This window comes from Muntiacus reevesi, chromosome 22 (genome assembly GCF_963930625.1).
Source record: "Muntiacus reevesi chromosome 22, mMunRee1.1, whole genome shotgun sequence".
Lineage (NCBI taxonomy): Eukaryota > Metazoa > Chordata > Mammalia > Artiodactyla > Cervidae > Muntiacus > Muntiacus reevesi.
The window spans coordinates 1,808,109-1,823,077 of NC_089270.1; the positions used below are offsets into that span (position 1 = coordinate 1,808,109).

Here is a 14,969-nt window from a genome sequence, read left to right on the forward strand (position 1 = left end):
GAAGATTACTCAAGAGCCCTGACTTTCAGCAAGAGGAAACCTGAGTGAATTAAGAACTGTATTTTTCAGAAGACAGTCTTTTGTAGCTGAGTTGTTACTTTTTGTTTTGTTTGAGTTGTTACTTTTTATTATTCTTCAACAAAGCATGTTGTTAAAAAGGAAGACATTTACCTATCCTGAGTGTAGTTACAAAACAAAAGTAAACAACAGCCAACTCCACTCAGGGGTCATTACCACAGTTTTTTGAATGTTTTAAGGGAATGGTTGGTAGTAAAGGTGGCCTCTGACGAGGAGGATCATCCAGAGAGGAAGGAGAATGCCTACATTCAGAGCAACATTTCTGAAGTAACTTGGCAGGTAGAATGTAGCCACTGACTCATCCTTGCTACCATCCCTGTGTGATCCTTTCAAATGTGTATCCCCTCGTCATTCACAGTGAAGGTGCCGTGAATCACCTGGTCCAGGCGTGACGCTGGGTCGGTAGTCCAGGCACAGTCCAGGCTGAGTCAGGTCCTTGGCGTCAGGCCTCCCAAGGCTGCAGTCAGGGTGTTGGCCTGGGCTGGGTTCTCAGCAGAAGGCTCTCATGGTGGAGGATCCACTTCCAGACTCCGCACATGGTGGGCAGACTTCATGTTCTTGCCGCTCAGGTGTCAGGGCATCTTGCTCCTTCAGCGTCCCAGTGGGCCAGGAGACCCTCTCGCGGTGTGCGCTGCGCTCTCCTGCGGCACACCCTGTCACCTTGGCCGAGTGCTTCTGGCTTCAAGCAGGCCCTGGGCCCGCTGGTCGTGTAGGGGAAGGGTTTTATCATGTTGGTCAGGCTCCCGGACACTCAGTTCTGGGGACGGGTGAGTGAGGCATCATCCTGGCCTGGAGATGCTGTCTGGAGGTCAGCGTGTGCGGGCACACGGACTTAGTGCTCTTACAGAGGCAGGAATGAGCGGGCTGTGGGCTGTGAAGTGCAGGAGACCAGGGTTGAAGGCTCACTCAAGTGCTGCTGCATTTAGAGGTGAAGTGATTTTGCCAGGTACCAGCTGTCTGACATGTTTGGTCTTCCTGAAAGATTATCACAATATTTAAACTGTGACTGAAAAGATTAAAAAAAAAGTGTTAAGTATGTTAATGTAACCTGTTCTGTAGCCAGCAGCAGGTAAACCCAGGTTGCCTTTTAAATTTTAAGTTTTTCTTGATGTGTATATATATAAAAACAGAAGAGGGTACCTATATTAATTCTTAAGAACTGAACATACTGTATAGCCAGCACCCATGTCAAATGCCAGCACCCAGAACCTCCTGTCCCCACTTTGAGTCTCACTGTGTCCCAGGGGTGACCCCTGTCCTCCTAACAGCGCAGACTTGTTTTCCTTTCTGTAAATGGAGTTGTACGGTGCGTTCTTTCGCATAGCGTTTCTCTCACTCCTGTTGTGTTTGTGAGCATTCATGCAGATATTTCCCCTGGTAATAGCACGTTCTCCCTACTGTGTCCCAGCCTGCTGTGTGAATGGACCACAGCTCATCCTTTCTGCTGTTGATGGACTTCTGGGTTTTTCACTTTGGGGCTTTGGGAATCGTGCTGCTGTTGGTTTTCGTACCTGTGAACATACTGGCCCCTCCCCTGGGCAGCCACATGCATAGGGTGTGCATACTGTCTACTCTTATAGATAATTCCAGTTTTCTAAAGTGAAATTGTGTTTTGAGATCTGGAATATTGACTGTCTCTGTTTTTCCGGCCCCTAGGGTTACAGAACTGGCTACCCTTACCGATACCCCGCTCTGAGAGAGAAGTCTAAAAAATGCAGCGACGTGGAGGCTCCTGCCAGCGTCACAGGTCACTCCTTTGCCAGTGACGGTGATTCGGGCACGTGCTCCCCTCTCAGACACAGCTTTCAGAAGCAGCAGCGAGAGAAGGCAAGGTGGCTGAACTCGGGCCGGGGCGACGACGCGTCTGAGGAGGGGCAGAGCGGCGGCAGCCCCAAGGCGAAGACTAAGGTGTGGACGAGCGTTGCACACGATCGCGTGAAACCCTTGCTGCAGTCTCTCTCGTCCGGTGTCTGCGTGCCAAGCTGTATTACCAACTGCTTGGTCTGTGCCTCCTTCTGTTCATGGGTAGATGACGTAGAGCAGGTCGGCGCGCTGGGGCTCCGGAGGCTCTGGGACTCGCCCTCTGACCCAAACTGTAGGCAGACCTTCCTCATTAACCTTCAACCTGAATTCAAACCCATTTCTGCTTCAGCTGTAATTCAAGTAATACTGTCTGCTTGAAACTGCTTAAGATATATTGTGCCTTTGCAGTAATTCCAGCATTACCTAACTGTGCACAGCAGAAATACCGCATCACGTGCGTGGCTTAACCTCAAAGTGGGAGCTGTCATTCAGTTCAAACCGTATTTGAAGAATCTTTAATGCTTCATGACACAGATGTAGTTGGAGCTTAGCCTGCTGTTTTAATGTCTTAAACTCAGCTGTTTGATTTAGTTGCTAACTTAGGCATGTTCTTTAAAGTCCTAGTGTTTTCTTAAGCAGTTTTCCCTCACGGCTCACGGGCGTCTTCTCAGCTGACCCTCTCGTTAGCCTCCTTCCCCACTTGCTGTCGTCCCAGAGCCTCCGAACGCTCTCAGCCAGCCCCCTTCTGCATGGACTGTTGCATGTGAGTAGACAGCCATAGTGGAGTCTCTGGCTCCTGCTGGGTGCGGCATGACCCAAGTGCAGCAGGCCACCTGCAAGTGCCAGCACCCGTCATTGGGAGGCGAGCCTCATGTCAGGAGGAACGCTGCCTTGAAGGCTGCCCGCGGTCCTGGTGCTCAGACGTCCCTGGGCAGCCCTGGCCCTGGACGGTCCACCGGGCCCTGCGTCCCAGTAGGCGAGGCCTAGGCGGGGCCTCATGCGAGGACAGGCCGGGACGCACGCGTCTCTGCATGGTTAGTTCCGCAGGAGCAGAGGTGAAACCAGCCTAGGTGTCCTGAGACGGGGCCCCACGCGAGCCCAGCGGGCCGTCCTGCTTCCCTTGTGAAAGTGCTCCTGCTTCATAGGTTTATTGACAAGAAGTACGTTCTGTCTCCCCAGGTGGGTCTGGTGTCTCCTGAGGCACAGCTGGTGAGACAGCCTCTGTGCCCCTGAGGAGCGTGTCAGGTGGCAGAGACTGCGTGCACGTGGCCGGGCTCCACGCTGGGGCCAGTCTCCTCTTCCTGCCTCCTCACCTTCTCTCTCTCTGACCCTTTCTTCCTTTTTCCGTTCTGTTTGTTTAGTTTCTAATTTAGTTTACTTGTTAAAGGGAGTGGGCCTAAAAATTACTTTCTGCTGACCATATACCTACAGAGTGCTGAACTGCTGTGAGGAATTTTTCCTAAGTGTATGTGTCACAGCAGCTTTGAGCCTTATTTACTATTTGCTCAAAAAAATATTAACTTGCCTTAGGTATTTTAGTCACTGTGTCAGTTGAAGGGGGGAGACTTTGTTCAGCTTTTAAACTTGTTTCTTACTGTTCTGGAGTAATACGAGTTCCTTGCAGTGTTCCCAGGTTGGTATATTAATTTATAATAATTGTTCTTAAGTTTTTTAACACGTTCAAGCTTCTGAGGTGATTGCTTTAATGTTTGACTAAGCGTTGTGTTTGGTAAGAAGCTGGAGTTGTTTTTGTCTGAGGAGATAACGGCAGTGAGTGCCTCGCAGCCCATGCCCATCTCACGCTGCCTGCACAGCGGCACAGCATTGGACAGTTTCGCTGCTTTCTTCAGAAACTCTTGGTTTATGGCTATTTTATTGCCTCTTGAAAACACTCTGAAAGGCATAACATCCGCTCTCTGCCACGGGCTTGTTTTAGTGTTCAGTGCCAACTCATGCCTGAGGGTTAGAATTTGATTAAAAATCTCATGTTTGATTGGAGGTCCAAAAAAAAAGTACGCATGAAAGGCGCAGTGTGCTGGTAGTACGCACTGGTATCTAAAACAGCCTCCCAGTGAGGGCTTGTGAGCGCTTTGCGTTTGTGTGGGACGTTGTTGTAACACTCAGAGGGATTAACTATGTAAAGCCCTTGACATCACCAAACTCTCCTCCAGGCAGCTACTGTGTAAGTCTTCATACAGTAATTTTCTTGGGTTGAAATAGCTGCGCAAACAGTGCATTCTGATGCGGAGTTTATTTTAATGCCAGCTTTGGTGATGCCCACTCTTGCCTCACCGCACAGTCTTCCCTCACCGCGCCAGCCACATTGTGCCGCTTCTCATGACGCTGTCATCTCATGCTTCCCGCCGGCTTTGGTGCTGGGGTCTCTCAGAGCGGTGAACCAATGTGCTCTGAAGGGTCGTCCGTGACTAGTCCGAGGCCATCCTGGGGCGTAGCTCTGTCTGCAGCCTCTGTTGTGCCCTGGGTTTCAGCTGGGCTTTTTGACGGGCCTTGCCAGTTGGTCACAACTCTGGCTCCCTGCATGACTGGTTTCCAGCCACTTCAGTGACGCTGTGGTATGGTCATTGGTTCATTCTCTGTGAGGGTCAGTGCATGACCAGATGTGAGATGACTTGGACAAGTTGAATGCTGTGGTGTCACTTACTGTTGTCATGATTCTGACTTCTCAACTGTTCTTGATATTTTAGTGGACTAAAGAGGATGGACACAGAACTTCCACCTCTGCTGTCCCTAACCTGTTTGTTCCACTGAACACTAACCCAAAAGAGGTCCAGGAGATGCGGAACAAGGTGCGTACTGACCGCCGCCAGCGATCGCTGGAAACGCGTGTGTGAGAGGAGGTGGCCCGGGCGGGGCAGGCCGCTTGTGGCTGCGGGGAGAGCGCCAGCCCTGGGAGGGCGGCCGTGGCCGTCCCGTGGCTGCCGGGTCCTCCCTTCACCCGCTGTGCTGTGCACGGCGGCGAGCCGCGGGCGCTTCTGGGCCCCATGCTTGAATGATGCTTGTCCCTCAGCAGAGCAGAGTTGAAGTCAGCCTGTCCCTGGCGAGAGCAGCCTTTGCCCCTGCCTTGCAAGGTCCATTTGCAGAGTTGTGAACGTCTGGTGTGTTGGAATGTGAGGCCCACCAGTGTTCACAGTGTCCCTAGAGGACGGGCACACGGTGTGTCTCCCCTCAAGTTGGCGAGGGCAGTGAGACCCATGCCTGCCTAACTTGTCCGGAGGAAGCAGCAAGTCTGGAGGCTCCATCCAACCCTCTGAGTCTTGAGTTACTGATCAGGCTGGACCAGCAGCGTTAGGCAGGCAGGGTAGTCGTGCAGGGCCCAGCAGGGAGCAGGGCAGCCCAGAGGAGCAGCTTGTGCGTGACTGCGGGCCTGAGCACACACGGCAGCTTCAGGCACAGCGAGCTGTCTCTGTACTGTTGATGTGTCTCTTCTCTTCTTGCCGTCCTCAGATTCGAGAGCAGAACTTGCAGGACATTAAGACGGCCGGCCCCCAGTCCCAGGTGTTGTCTGGTGTGGTGATGGACAGGAGCCTTGTTCAGGTGAGTGCTCAGAACGGTTCTGCTGTTAGTGGGTGGGGGCTCTGTGACCGCCTGCTCCAAGTTACTCTTAAGTTGGGAGAGGATGACTCTGAGGTGAGTGTCCTAGGCACCCAGTTCCCTTTGTTTAGAGTCTTCGTGGTAAGGAGTAATCGGCCCCTTTTCCTTGAGTTGTAGACCGAGCATCAGCATGCCCAGGGCCGTGTCCCCCAAGCCTGCTCCGTGTCATGCACGCCTGAGTGAGGGCAATGCAGGCTGCTGGCTTGGGCCCAGGTTTACCTGGTCCCAGAGGGAGCTGTGGGGCACGCGGGAGGAGGGTGGGGGTGGTGGACGGCGGTTCTTGTATGTGTTGCTGTCCACGACAGCGTGGTGCTTGGGAAAAGTGCAGCGGGTCCCTGTAAATGTGATGTACATTTACACGCGTTTCTGTAGAAGGACTGCCCGTTGTGGCACCCTGAAGATAACTGTGTAAGTAGTTATCTCTGACAGTTACGTTGCCACCCGATGCTTTAGACTCGAGTCGCCAGGGTAGGTGACTGGTTGCTGTCTGTGGTGTGGGCCCGCGCGGTCGGCTCTGTGGCCCGTGTTTGCACGTCGCAGCGCCATCCCCCTGCCCGGGCCGCTGACGGCCGTCTCGCTGCATGCGCTCTGCTGCCCCAGGCTGCGCTCTGGGTGATGTGCTCGGCTGGGCCTGGCGGACTCTGACCACTCAGTTTACTGTTGCAGGACGCACCCCTCTCTGACTGTACGGAAAGAATCGAAGGGCTCGAGCGTTCAGAGCAGACCTTTAGTCCCGCTAAGTCTCTGTCTTTTAGAAAGGTACTCACCACCCCCCGCCACCTGCCGGCCCCCCTTGCTTGCTGCCCGCCCCGCCTCCTCCTGTCTCTGCGCTTGGTGTTGTCTTAGGTACCGAGGAGCTTTAAACGGATCTCTGAGCTATTTGTGAGATTGTACAGAAGGTTCTGTTCTGCCCATTCTGTTCTTTAATTAAGCATTTTATATGAGGTTATTTTTATACTTTTCAGCATTTTTATGTTGTGTTGAGAAATGGTTGATCTTAGTGATGTTTCTTGAGATCTGCATGTGACTTTGGTTGGTGCATGTTTTAGGACTTTGTCTATTACAAGGTGCCTGCCAGCTGCAGAAGGCTCATGTATCGACCACGAGCAGTGTGGCGGCTCTCCCATGAGACCTCCTCTCTTGGCATGCTCAGCTGTGATCCGAATGTAATGAACGTGGCAGTTGAGGGCTGTATGATTGAAAAATGTCATTTCAGAGGAATGGGAAATAAGACAGTCTTTGCCAGCCCTTGTTGATGAAATGTGAAAATGAAAGTGTTAGTCGCTCAGTCGTGTCTGACTCTTTGCGACCCCATGGACCATAACCCACCAGGCTCCTCCATCCACGGAATTCTCCAGGCAAGAATACTGGCGTGGGTTGCCATTTCCTTCTCTAGGGGATCTTCCAACCCAGGGTTTGAACCTGAGTCTCCCACATTGCAGGCAGGCTCTTTACCATCTGAGCCACCAGTATTTTTACCTTAAAAAAAAAACAAAAGCGCTAGATAATTGTTTTGAATGTTGCAAGGGGGAAAAGGACTTAGCAAAGTTTGAAATCCCAAATTGTAACTTCTCTGTGTACGTGGTGCGTGCAGTCCGTGGGGAACGTGTCTTGTGGCACCCGCCCCAGTGGAAGGAAGCTTCCTGCACACGTTCAAGGACACACGCCGCCGAGCTGTGTGTGCCCTGTGGCCAAAGGGGATCTTCAGGGCCTCTTTCAGTTAATACATCTCCAGTGAGGTGCAGATATTTATCAGTGTTCCAGTTGCCAGAGAAATCAGATTTGTACTCATTGGTGTGCTGATGAAATTCTTTTGCATGTTTATACCTTAATCCCACGGGTCCCATTTTTCCTTGTCCTTGGAACGAAGGTCCAGTTACCATTCTCGGAGGAACTTCTCACAGCGAGGATGAGCAGTGTGTTTTTATCCCTGTCAGCTTGTTTTTCATGTTGCTTATCTAGGCCATAAGCTGTTGTGATTTTACTAGTTCATAATTTTTTCTCTCAGATACTTCAAAGTGTGTTGAGTCCATGAGCCCAGGACGCTTACCGTGAAAGCCCACATCTCCCTCTGGCTTTGTGGGCTCAGTCAGCTGGCAGTCGTTGCTGTGCTGTCTGTCGGGCGTTATTTTGCGCTTGGTGGCTTCTGTGTGTGGCTCGGGAGGGCTGTCTGGAGGGTGCCTCTGTGACCCGTGTCCGAGGACGCCCGTGGCCAGCTGCTCGTCCAGGTGCAGCCTGGCTCTTGCTCCGCCCAGCGGTGCTCAGATGTGGGCGTGCGTCACAGTCGCCTGTGGTTGCTTCGTGAAGTGTTGGATGCCTGGCTGGGAAGCTGCAAGTCTGTGGGAGGAGGCTCCTGGCTGCTCCGGAGTCCCCGCCCCAGTGGAAGACACGCTGTGAGTGTGGCCTGAGGGGCGGGTGGCCGAGGACACTGCTCCCGGCAGGCAGGTGCTGGCGTCGCTGTGTGCAGGCGCCTGTTCTGCTTGTCCTCCGCCGTCCTCTTGCTGGTGCTCACGTTTGCACCCTGGCCTTCGTCCCACCCAGCGTGTCCCATTTCATGGCGACAGCGTCTTCGACACCCTGGTGAGCAGGGCAGCGGGTCCCAGCCACAGCTGATGCTCTGGTCCCCAGAGGGCCGCTGAGCCCGACCGCAGGCAGCCTGACGCCAGTGCTGCGTGGGCCGCCCTCCCTTCTGGACTTTGTTATGAGCACATTGATAATAGAGACCAGGGGCTGTAAGTCTGCGGGAAACCATCTGACTTGTGTAGCACGAGGTTCCCTGTTCCCACGAGCACGTGCAGCCCCGCTGTGTGCCGCAGATGTGAGCCTGCAGCCCACCTGCTGGACTTGCTCGGGAACTTGGTGTCGATCATCGAGTCTGTGCTTGGCCCAGCACCTGGAGTGTAACCTCAGATCTGAATAGGTTTTACTGGTGAAAACCTATGCGCAGGTCAGGGCGCTGGGCCAGGTTTGCACAGTTTTGGGGATAGAACTGTCGCCCCACCCAGACCGTAAGTCAGGTGCAGAAGTTGTTGCTGGGTGTCTGTTTTGCTTGAGCCTGTGGTGGTGGCTCCCAGGATGAAGGGTGAGAACCTCGGGGGGCTGCTGCAGGGAGCAGCCCTTCCTCATCCCAGTTCCTCAGTCCTGTTGCTCAGCAGCAGGCCTGGGGCCGTCTGCGTCCCCTCCCTCTGGAGTAACAGGGTCCCCTGTCCCCGGGTCTGTTCAGAGCCTCTGGAAGGCAGCTCAGCCCTCAGCTGAGGAGTTTGGAAGATGGAGCTTCCTGCCTGTGGGGCAGGACCCAGCCGTGCTGTCCCTGGATGACCAGGTGTCCCGGAGGAAGGGCCTTGCTTGACCACAAGGCTTAACTGAGATTGTTTCTTGACACTTTATTCCTTTAGTCATTGTGAACATTAGGTTAAATGAATGTGAACGTTCCTCTGAGAGCTTGACTCTCCCTCCTCTTATTGGCAGTGACACCAGGATGCAGATGCCACTCTCTAGTTGCCGCAGTTTCGAGGACGTCAGATCTCAGCCCATCTCAGCCTCTGTCAGCCCCTCTCAGGGAGAGTAGACGACAAGGGGCTTGTCTTGGGGCACAGAGCTGACTCAGGGCAGATGATGACCCCATCACTGTCTGGGAAGCGAGGCGCCTTCTGGGTGAAAAGCCAGGACGCCTGGGATCAGGCCTGCTCAGGAGGAGCCCCCCACCCCCATCTAGGCAGCTGATCTCTAATCTGCAGGCTCTTTGAGCACAGGCTTCGAGCTCCAGCCTTTTCCTTCTCCCCTTCTGGGTCCACGTCACTGGACAGTGACCCCTCAGCCCAGGTTCCCAGGGCAGCGATTGGCTGGTGAGCTGAACGTTGCGGGCTGGCCTGACTCTGTCCCTGGTGCCTGGCGCATGCATGCCCTCTGCCTGCGGTGTTGCCCCCGAGGACAGCGCTTCCGGGCCAGGCCTGAAGTCTGAGCAACCGCAGCGCCTCCTGTCGTCACTTGTTTTCCACAGTTAGCGTTAAGTGACGGCATGTGTTTGAGTTCTGCCTGCCCTTTCTCAGACATGAGCTCCAGAGCGTGTGGGGCCAAGCAGGCAGGCTGTGGGGCACAGGTGTGGGTGGGCTTGGCACCAGGGCCGGCCTGCCCGCATCCCTGGGGCCGGCCTGCCCGCTGCCCGCGTCCCTGGGGCCGGCCTGCCCGCTACCCGCGTCCCTGGGGCCGGCCTGCCCGCTGCCCGCGTCCCTGGGGCCGGCCTGCCCGCTGCCCGCGTCCCTGGGGGCGGCCTGCCCGCTGCCGTCCACGGGGCCTGACTGCTCGGCCTCCTCGTCCCAGGTGGGACCACCGTGTACTTTGCTCTGCTTAAGCTTGCTTTCTTCTTTTGTGTGAGTTCTTAGAGTTGTCCAGATTCCTCAGACAAGCCCTGGTGTTCTGTGTCGTGTTGTCATCTCTTCGTGTCTGGGAACAAGTTCCAGGCTTTAGTTACTGAGCAGACACACAAAGGAGCCGCGCTTGTCTGTGCCCTTAGAGCAGGTGCTTGTCTCTGAGCGCGCCTGCCCAAGTGCTGTGGGGGACGTTGTCCAATGGGGAGGAGGGTGATGGGCTGGAGGAACCCTTCTGCATCCCTGTCTGAGGACCTGGCGCCCCTGGGGTGCCCTCCACACTCCAGCTGCACGTTGGGTCCTTTGCACCTGAGATCTGGAGGCCTCCCCTGGGGGCTGCTCCCCTGGTACGTTCTGTCTGCAGCACCAAAGCCTGGCTTCTCTGTCCTCTACGCTGCAGGCTGCTGCCCCCCCCCCGAGCCTCGGGCACCCCTCGAGGCTGCTGTGTCCCCTGTCGTCCGCCCGCCACCCCCCCAGAGAGTCCCGGGGGCCCCTACAGACGGTTTGTCCCTTTCTGTCTGCAGGGCGAGCTAGTGACGGCCTCCAAGGCCATCATTGAGAAGGAATACCAGCCGCACGTCATCGTGAGCACCACCGGCCCCAACCCCTTCAACACGCTCACGGACCGCGAGCTGGAGGAGTACCGCAGGGAGGTGGAGCGCAAGCAGAAGGGCCCTGAAGGTGAGCCGCGCGCGGTCCCGGGGAAGACCGCGGCCTGCGAGCGCCTGGTCCCAAGGGGACTTCAGGTGCACGTCCTGACCTCCGCCGGGCTAGTCCCGGAGGACGTGGAGGGTCATCACGGTTCTAATTGGTCTGGTCTGGAGAGTCCTCGTGTGAGAGGGGTCCTCCTGCGGTCAGACGCGGTGGGGGGACCCCTGCGGGTCCGAGTGCCACAGCAGCGCAAGGCGGGGCCTGAAAGGAGCCCTGCTTCTCAGCGCTGTGAAGCCTGTCGTGGGTGACGAGGGAGAGAGGGAGCGCGTGGGCCTCTGGGTCCAGGTTCCGGGTGGTGCTGGGCACTGCTCCATCTCCTGGCTGGATAGCTGTCTGTGTTGAGGGCTCAGGACGACCAAGGAAGAATGCATCAATCAACCTAGAATAGCTGGTGGGCAAACCAGTCTGAGGATTGCTTTTAAGACACAGTCTGCCTTTGACATCTGTAGTACTTCATTGTTGACAGTTCCCCGAGGAAGGGCCTTCTCTGAGCTGTCTGGTCTCAGTCAGACCCCAGTCGTTTTTGAACAGTTATGTTGTGGCAGGCCTGTGAGTGCTCTGCGTGCCCGTGTTTCGTTTAGCTCACAGTAACCCTGAGTGCTGGGCCTTTTCTCACCAGTCAGAGCAGAGAAGCCTGTTCCCTAGAACAAGGCCGTGTGTGGCAGAGGCCCGCCTGGGTCTGACCGACACCCTTGCACCCAGTCTCTCCACTTTCATCTCACCCGCAGTCACCGCATGGGGCTTTCCCCGTAAGCCCCAAGGGCTCCCTGGCCGGGCGTGGTCATAGGCCCAGGGCCTCATGTGACCCCTTTCCAGACCCTGTGGAGAGGGGGCTCAGGCTGGGGCCGTCTTCCTGTTGGCAGCTCACGGAGGCTAGGAGGACGTGGTTTTGTAAAACATGTTGGGACTATTTTGCAACAGAGGAAAGTAAACGGCTCTGAGAGCCGGAACCTCTTGGAGCAGTTTGTTTCACGTTTCAGGTTTTTAAAAGCGGATTCAGATGTTTTGATGGCCAGGAGAGAAGCTGGCCTCCCACTGCATCTGACGCAGAGGCTTGGGGGTCTGAACCGCTCTCCCAGAGAACCAGGGTTGGTTATGCAGACCCTGGGGCAGCCCCTCCCTGCAGGAGGCTCATGCCGCTGTTCCCGGCCTTAGTGCGCACACTTCTCCCTCCTGGAATGGAGGTCCCATGGTGGCCCTCCAGGGTCACTGGGGGACCGTCCTGGGAGCCATTTCTGCTTCAAACACTTTCTCTGATTTCCCCCAGTTTAATTTTTCTTTTTAGTCTTGTTTTAAGTCAGCTACGTAATGCATTATGTGACTGCTATTGAAATTTGAGTTGTGAAAAAAGGCTGCTGTTGAATTGTCTTTCAGTGTGGTAAATCCTCACTGCCCGTCACTTTCTGTTCTGTGTATGTTCAGTTAAGACACGGTACAGGTGGATTCAGGGGCAGCCTGATCTTTGGGTCACAGAGCTGATCGTGACTGCTTCCCGGGCGGTGCAGGCGGCCCTGCAGGAAACCCCGTGTGAGCCCCAGCCCTGATCACTGCCTTAGTGGGAGCCCGCGTGCGGGCCTGAGCTCCCGGGCCTGTGGCCTAATCCCGGCTCTTGTGCCCAGAGACGCGTGTCTGCCCTCTGGCCTCTCCCAGTGTCTAAGAAAAACCCGGATTTTTTTTTTTTTTTTTTTTTTGAGTTTTACCGCAAGACATGAGAGTTTCGTCTGCACGTCAAGGCTCAGCCAGGAGGGATAGTAGAGGGAGTGAGTGGGTGGATGTGTGTGGGATCAGCCGTGCGCATGCTGTGTGCTCCCAGAGCTGTCACCTGGGAGTGGCAGCCAGCAGCCCTGCCAGGAAAGCCCTGCCCAGCACTGGTGCCAGCTCTTGGTGTGGCGGGAGGTGGTGGTGTGCGCTGCGGGTGAGACTCAGGCTGTGTCCAGGGTCAGCACTTCAGGCGCAGGGAAGAACGCCTGTGGCCTCTCTTCCTGGTGGAAGGAGTCTCTGCCCCCAGGCAGGAGCTGCGCCGGCCTCTGTGCACAGACACCTGGCCTCGGGAAGGGGGCTGTAGGCTTAGGAAGCCTAGGGCGGTGAAGTTTTTCAAAATAACGGCACTTACTGGCCCTAAACTATTATCATAGAAAGTGTAAATGAAACAGGAGACTCTAGGAACTAGGGTAACAGTGGTATATACACTTTTCCCTAAATGAGAGGTAGACTTGGAATTTTGTGGATCCTAGTTCCTGTCATTTTTTTCTCTGGTTCTTAGCGCATTTTACTTTAGGAAAAAAATATGCATTACAGGTGCCAAGTTTATTCTTTTTTAATGTCTATTTTATGTATTTATTTTATTTATTTAATATCTATTTTATCTCACTGTGTCAGTCTTAGTGGGGCTTCTCTGGTGGCTCAGAGTCTGCCTGCAGCGTGGGAGACCTAGGCTTGATCCCTGGGTTGGAACATCCTCTGGAGAAAGGGCCTGGCAACCCACTCCAGTATTCTTGCCTGGAGAATTCCATGGACAGAATAACCTGGCAAGCTACGGTCCATGGGGTCACAGAGTTGGACACGACTGAGCGACTTCACACTTTGACTTTTTCACCAGTCTTCGTTGGGCATGTGGGATGTAGTTATTCCCTGACCAGGGGTCAGACCTGGGCCCCCTGCCTTGAGAGTGTGAAGTCTTAGCCCCCGGACCACCAGGGAAGTCCCTACAACTGCCTAAAGTATTGATAGAAAATGCTCTAAGTAAAAGACTAAAACCAAGATTGTGCTCGTGGAGTGTCCCTTGAAGTGGCAGGCAGGGCGTGGGTGCTTGGGACCCTCGGCCCTTCTCAGCAGTGGGATGCTGAGGACGTGGGGAGGGGCCCTCACTGGGGGCCGGCCAGGGGTCCCTGTTCAGCACAGCACAGAGGCAGCTCTGGCGTCCTGAGGTGCGGAGCCACACCCCGGTCCTTGTGGGCTTCCTTCCTGCTCTTTGAGACGGCGGCTGTGGAAAGCCGGGGACACTGGCTGTGGGCGCCTCACTTCCGGGCTCCGGCCTGCGCCCTCCCTCCCGGAGGCGGCTCCACGGCAGGGCAGGCCGGCCCGGCTGCCTTGGAGGAGGGTGGCGGGGAGGCCCTGGGTTCCCAGCTCTTCACGCGCTCCCCCCGCGTTTTCTGCGTCTGCAGAGAATCTGGACGAGCCGAGAGAAGAGCAAGAGAAGAGCCCTCCGGAGACACACACACCTCCCAGCTCCCCTGTCAAGCTGGAGGAAGGTGAGCCGCAGGCCCGCCCCTCGGGGGAGGGTGCACCATCGCCCGGGGCGGCCTCGCTGGGAGGGGAGAGTGTCCTGACTTTGTGGAAGAAGAGCGGCTGAGTGTGGCAGGAGCTGAGCTGACACTAACGGCCAGCGCGCGTTTGCATGGGGCCAGTGTGTCGCTGGCTCACGCGGCCACGCCTCTGTGTCCTGTCGGCTCTGCGTTAGTGCGGTGCGCGTGGCCGGGGGGAGCCTGCCTGCGTCCGTGACGTCAGTGTTGCCCACTGCTTGCACATTTCCTCCACCCTCCTGTGCTTGGGTCGCCCCGGAAGTGTCCTCCGTCATGTCCAGGCCCCAGGATTGCACCCTCTGGCCGTATGCAGAGTCCATGGCGAGTGCCGGACCCGGTGGTCTCCGGGACCGCCTGCCTGTGTCTGGGGCCCGTGGCCTCCGTGTGTGCTGGGTCGTGTCCGTGGTGCCCCCCACCCTCTGTCTGTGACCCAGTGGCTGTGACTGATGCGTAGACTCTCTACCTGTGCTTTTCTCTTCCTGTGGCTGCCTGACAAGCAGGAGGTGGATGTGCTAAAGAGTACCTGTTACCATAGTAAGTACCGCCTGCTGCCTGGCCCCTGCTGTTCATCGGAATTCCCCGTGCTTTGCCTCTTTGTTGCTTATCAAGTTTTGTTTTCTGTTGATTCAAAATAAAAATGGAGCTTCCCCCCCGCCCCACCCCCCGCCTCCATTCCCAGTCTTTGCGCTGTGGGCAGTGACCCTCTTAGAGGGACTGGGCTGCCTGAGCTGCGTGACGGGCAGCCGGTCCTGGAGGCCTGCCGTCCCAGGAGGGGCTGCACAGACCACTCGGGCCTCTGAAGCCCTGGAGGCCACGTTGTCCTGTCACCTTGGAGACTGGTGCTGCTCCGTGGAGAGCTCTGCTCTCAGACCAGACCCGAGTCTAGACTGGACTCAGGCCGGGATTTTGCATGGGGGTCGCATGTATTTTGATCTTTCCTTAAGCTCGGTGCTTAAGCTTAAATCTGATGGGGGTGGGAGGGTGATATTCATTGCTATTTGTTTAATGTGACATTTGGTCCAATGGTAAAAGTTCCCCCGAGCAGCCACAGGCAGCCTTGGCATGCTTTGAAGAGTGAATCCTCAATGCCTCCTGC

At 55.7% G+C, this 14,969-nt stretch overlaps 1 protein-coding gene across 10 annotated transcripts in view; it reads left to right on the forward strand.

Annotated features, from left to right (window-relative positions):
- ADD1 (adducin 1) overlaps positions 1-14,969 on the forward strand; it is an 88,800-nt gene that overhangs the window by 70,996 nt on the left and 2,835 nt on the right. For 2 of the 10 annotated variants that reach the window (XM_065914538.1, XM_065914537.1), the window contains 6 exons: positions 1,735-2,079; positions 4,587-4,688; positions 5,347-5,436; positions 6,160-6,252; positions 10,385-10,541; positions 13,736-13,822. In XM_065914538.1, coding sequence (XP_065770610.1) covers positions 1,735-2,079; positions 4,587-4,688; positions 5,347-5,436; positions 6,160-6,252; positions 10,385-10,541; positions 13,736-13,822 — 874 coding nt within the window. Of the gene's footprint in view, positions 1-1,734; positions 2,080-4,586; positions 4,689-5,346; positions 5,437-6,159; positions 6,253-10,384; positions 10,542-13,735; positions 13,823-14,373; positions 14,409-14,969 lie in introns of those variants that run through there. The other 8 variants (XM_065914542.1, XM_065914543.1, XM_065914544.1 and 5 more) reach the window with 8 other exon arrangements.